We start from the raw sequence: 3,834 nt of genomic DNA on the forward strand, positions 1-3,834 counted from the left end.
GGAAGAGAGGGCCAAAGCCCAAACCACTGGTGGTGCAGGTGAATACACTCCCTGGCCCCGGGGGCCGTCCAAAAGTCTTTCCCATGACATTGCCACCTGAGCTGCCTCCAGGCCCGGAAGTCAGGGCGAGTTCCTCCAGAACACCCAATTCCACTTCCTTTCATCGTGACCTCCCACACCCTTCCCCGCCCCCCACCCCACCCCATAACGCACCTGCTGACCTGGTAGGGGCTGGGACACTCCTGGAGCTTGAGGCTTGCTCTGGGGCTGGCCTTACCCCTCCTCTTATCTCTCCCTCCATTTCTACCCCCATTCCCCTAGGTACCTACCTTTGCCCGTCGTTCCAACGTTCTGACCGGACTCCAGGACTCCTCGGCTGACAACCGCGCCAAGCTGGAGCTGGGTGGTCAGGGCAAGGGCCAGGGGCACCAGTACGAGCTCAACAGCAAGAAGCACCACCAGTACCAGCCGCACAGCAAGGAGCGGGCGGGCAAGCCCCCCCCGCCAGGCAAGAGCGGCAAATACTACTACCAGCTCAACAGCAAGAAGCACCACCCCTACCAGCCTGACCCCAAAATGTATGACCTGCAGTACCAGGGCAGCCACAAGGAGGCGCCCAGCCCCACCTGCCCGGACCTAGGCGCCAAGAGCCACCCGCCAGATAAGTGGGCCCACGGCGGGGGTGCCAAGGGCTACCTGGGAGCGGTGAAGCCCTTGGCCGGTGCGGTCGGGGCTCCAGGCAAGGGCTCCGAGAAGGGTCCCCCCAACGGGATGACGCCGGCCCCCAAGGAAGCGGTGACGGGCAACGGGATTGGGGGCAAGATGAAGATAGTCAAAAACAAGAACAAGAACGGACGCATCGTGATCGTGATGAGCAAGTACATGGAGAACGGCATGCAGGCAGTGAAGATCAAGTCCGGAGAGGCAGCCGAGGGCGAGGCGCGCTCCCCCAGCCACAAGAAGCGGGCTGCCGAGGAACGTCACCCCCCTGCAGACAGGACTTTCAAAAAGGCCGCGGGGGCGGAGGAGAAGAAGGCGGAAACGCCCTCCAAGAGGAGGGAGGAGGAGGGGCCGGGGCCCGGGGACCCGCAGCCCCAGGAGGCCGGCTCCCGAAAGCTCTCCCCGACCAAGGAGGCCTTCGGCGAGCAGCCGTTGCAGCTCACCACCAAGCCTGACCTGCTGGCCTGGGACCCGCCCCGCGGCACACAGCTGCCCTCCCATCATCACCACCACCACCACCACCACCATCACCACGCCGTCGACCTAAATCTCTCCCACGCGCGCAAGCGCTGCCTCTCCGAGACCCACGGCGAGCGAGAGCCCTGCAAGAAGCGCCTGACAGCGCGCAGCATTAGCACCCCCACCTGCCTGGGGGGCAGCCCCACCGCCGAGCGCCCCGCGGACGTGACCCCCGCTGCCGCCCTCCCGCAACCGGAGGTCATCCTGCTGGACTCGGACCTGGACGAGCCCATAGACTTGCGCTGCGTCAAGACGCGCGGCGAGGCCGGGGAGCCGCCCAGCGCCCTCCAGGTGAAGCCTGAGGCGCCCGCAACCGCGGCGGTGGCAGCTGCGCCGGCGACAGCGGCCGAGAAGCCTCCGACCGAGGCCCAGGACGAGCCCGAGGAGCCACTCAGCGAGTTCAAACCCTTCTTTGGGAATATAATTATCACCGACGTCACCGCAAACTGCCTCACCGTCACGTTCAAGGAGTACGTGACGGTGTAGCCTTCCGAAGGGCGTCGGAAAGGGAAGCGCTGTACCCGCCGGGGCTTAACACCTGGGGCCTGGGGGCGGACTTCGCCTCTCTCCAACTGCGGGAGATCCGGGCCGGGTCCCAGCGCAAAAATGCCAGAAGCCGCGGCAACCGCGCCCCTCCACCGGGTTCTGTCCGGAGCGCCCGGCCCACACTGGCGCCTTCCACGCCGTGCCTGCGGGTCTTGCCCCTCATCTGCCCCATCCCCTCTCTCGTGGACCTCCGGGACTGACAGGGCAGCCACTCGAGGCGGTCTAAGAGTTATAGTATTATATTTTAACCGTGCTAACTTGTCAAGTGCAGACTTTACTCCCGTTTGTACGTGGTGTTATTATTGAAATGTATTGTTTGAGCTCAAAAGGCCCACCACCCCCTTCGGGCTGATATATATATATATTTATTTGTAGGTATTTATATATTGAAATATAAAAACCTAGATTTATGGAGTTCTCTCTAGATCATGTTATATTCTATATCAGACAAACTATTTTCTGTTGACCTTTCTACCCGTTCATTCAGTATTTCGGTTGATTTCATTTCCTCCCCTTCCAGGAACTGCAATACCAGTAACCTTGGTATATATTTTTTGATACTGTACACATGGATGTGTTGTTTCTATGTGCAAAAAAAAAATTTTTTTTTTGTTAAAAGGCTAAACGAGCTCTCTAGAAACTGCTGCTACTAGAAATGTCTAAACTATAAGCTTCCAATTATTACCTGCTTGAATGTAAATATTAAATGGAGATGTTGAAGGTGCACTTTCGCCGTTTGAGATTAGCGAAGAGCGAACGTCAGAGGCTCAGGAGGCGGCTGGACCCCTCTCCCCATCCCGCTTCCGCCTTAGGTCTGGCGGGGGTTGGGGGGGCGCGGTGAGGTTGTACAGGAACCTATCACAACTTGCGCTTAAACCTTTGCAAAAGCAAAGTGGACTGGTTTCGCGAGCAGAGGCGCCCGCACCCGGGGAGTGACCCCGCTCCCCGGAAGTCGAGAGGCTCTCCAAAGGAGAGGGGAATTCCTGCGGGGGGGTTGTGCTGGCGTCGCCCCCGCTCTCAGAGTTTTCAGGCCTTCGCTGCCCACCGCGCTGGCAAACCCGGGATCTGCGTGGTGGGGGGGAGGGGTGCACGGGTGCGCGAGCGGCGCGGAGACTTGGGTGGGGCCAGCCCCCAGCGCCGCGCCCGCCAGGCACCTGCAGATCTTTACCCCCACCCCCACCCCAGGGCGCAACACACCCTGGCGCTGGCCCTGATGTGGCAGGGGTGTTCCTTCCTAATAATCCCTGCCCGGTAGGGCAGGTTCAGCCGGGAGGGGAATCCTCCCACCCTGTCCAGCGTCCCTTGCTGCCATCGCTGGCCCCGCCCCACCGAGGAAGCTGCGAGGCTCTTTCTCTGCCAGCCTCTCTCCCCGGAAACCACCAGGCCAGAGGCTCCGACTGGAGACGCCGCGATCGCGGCCAGGGCAGGGGGCGGGGGGCTTCCTGCGAGGTGGATGGGGAGTGGGAGGGGGAAGAGGCCAGAGGAGCAAGGCCTGCCCGTCCCCACTTCCTTAGTGAGCAGGGAAATGTGGGATCCCATCTCACCCGTCCTGTTTTGGGTGGCAAGGCTGGGGCCCTTGGTTTCCCCAAGCAGGAAGGGGTTAAGGGCCCCGAGGGGGCAAGGGGAGTGGGCCGAGCTCCGAGGTGCGGCTCCCCGGGGCCTGGAAGCCGAGACCCGGGAATGCTTCCGTCCTTTCTGCAGACGCAGCGATCTTCCTGGCTGGAGTGGCCGAGCAGGGCCAGGGGCCACGGGACTGACGGCCTGGTGGGCGCGGGGCTGCTCCTGGCGCCCAAGCCCCTTGCCTGCCCGTCTGGGACTGAGGGGCCAAGCCTGTGCTGGGCGCCCGGGCGGAAGAGGTCAACACGGTTCATAATGGGTTGTTAAGGGGGGAGAGGTGGCGAGAGAGCGCAGTGTTGGGAAGGCCAGGGGAAGAGATAGAGGGCCAGGAGGGCAGGAGGCCTGAATGCGGACAGTGTGGCCAGTGTTGGCTGCAGGCCACCAAGCGGCTGGAGGTGGGGGAGGGGAGCCTAGCGGGGGGGGGGGGGGGGG

The 3,834-nt window shown here is 62.4% G+C and overlaps 1 protein-coding gene across 1 annotated transcript in view; it reads left to right on the forward strand.

Moving 5' to 3' along the window:
• Positions 1 to 1,725, forward strand: part of CBX4 (chromobox 4) — a 21,520-nt gene extending 19,795 nt beyond the window's left edge. The window contains exons 10-11 of the mRNA XM_007462388.1: positions 1 to 38; positions 322 to 1,725. The exon at positions 1 to 38 is cut by the window's left edge and continues 1 nt beyond it. Of these exons, the coding sequence (XP_007462450.1) occupies positions 1 to 38; positions 322 to 1,725 (1,442 nt within the window). The remainder of the gene's footprint in view (positions 39 to 321) is intronic.
• The last annotated feature ends 2,109 nt before the right edge of the window (positions 1,726 to 3,834 follow it).

Source organism: Lipotes vexillifer, unplaced genomic scaffold (assembly GCF_000442215.2).
Source record: "Lipotes vexillifer unplaced genomic scaffold, Lipotes_vexillifer_v1.1 scaffold1691, whole genome shotgun sequence".
NCBI lineage: Eukaryota > Metazoa > Chordata > Mammalia > Artiodactyla > Lipotidae > Lipotes > Lipotes vexillifer.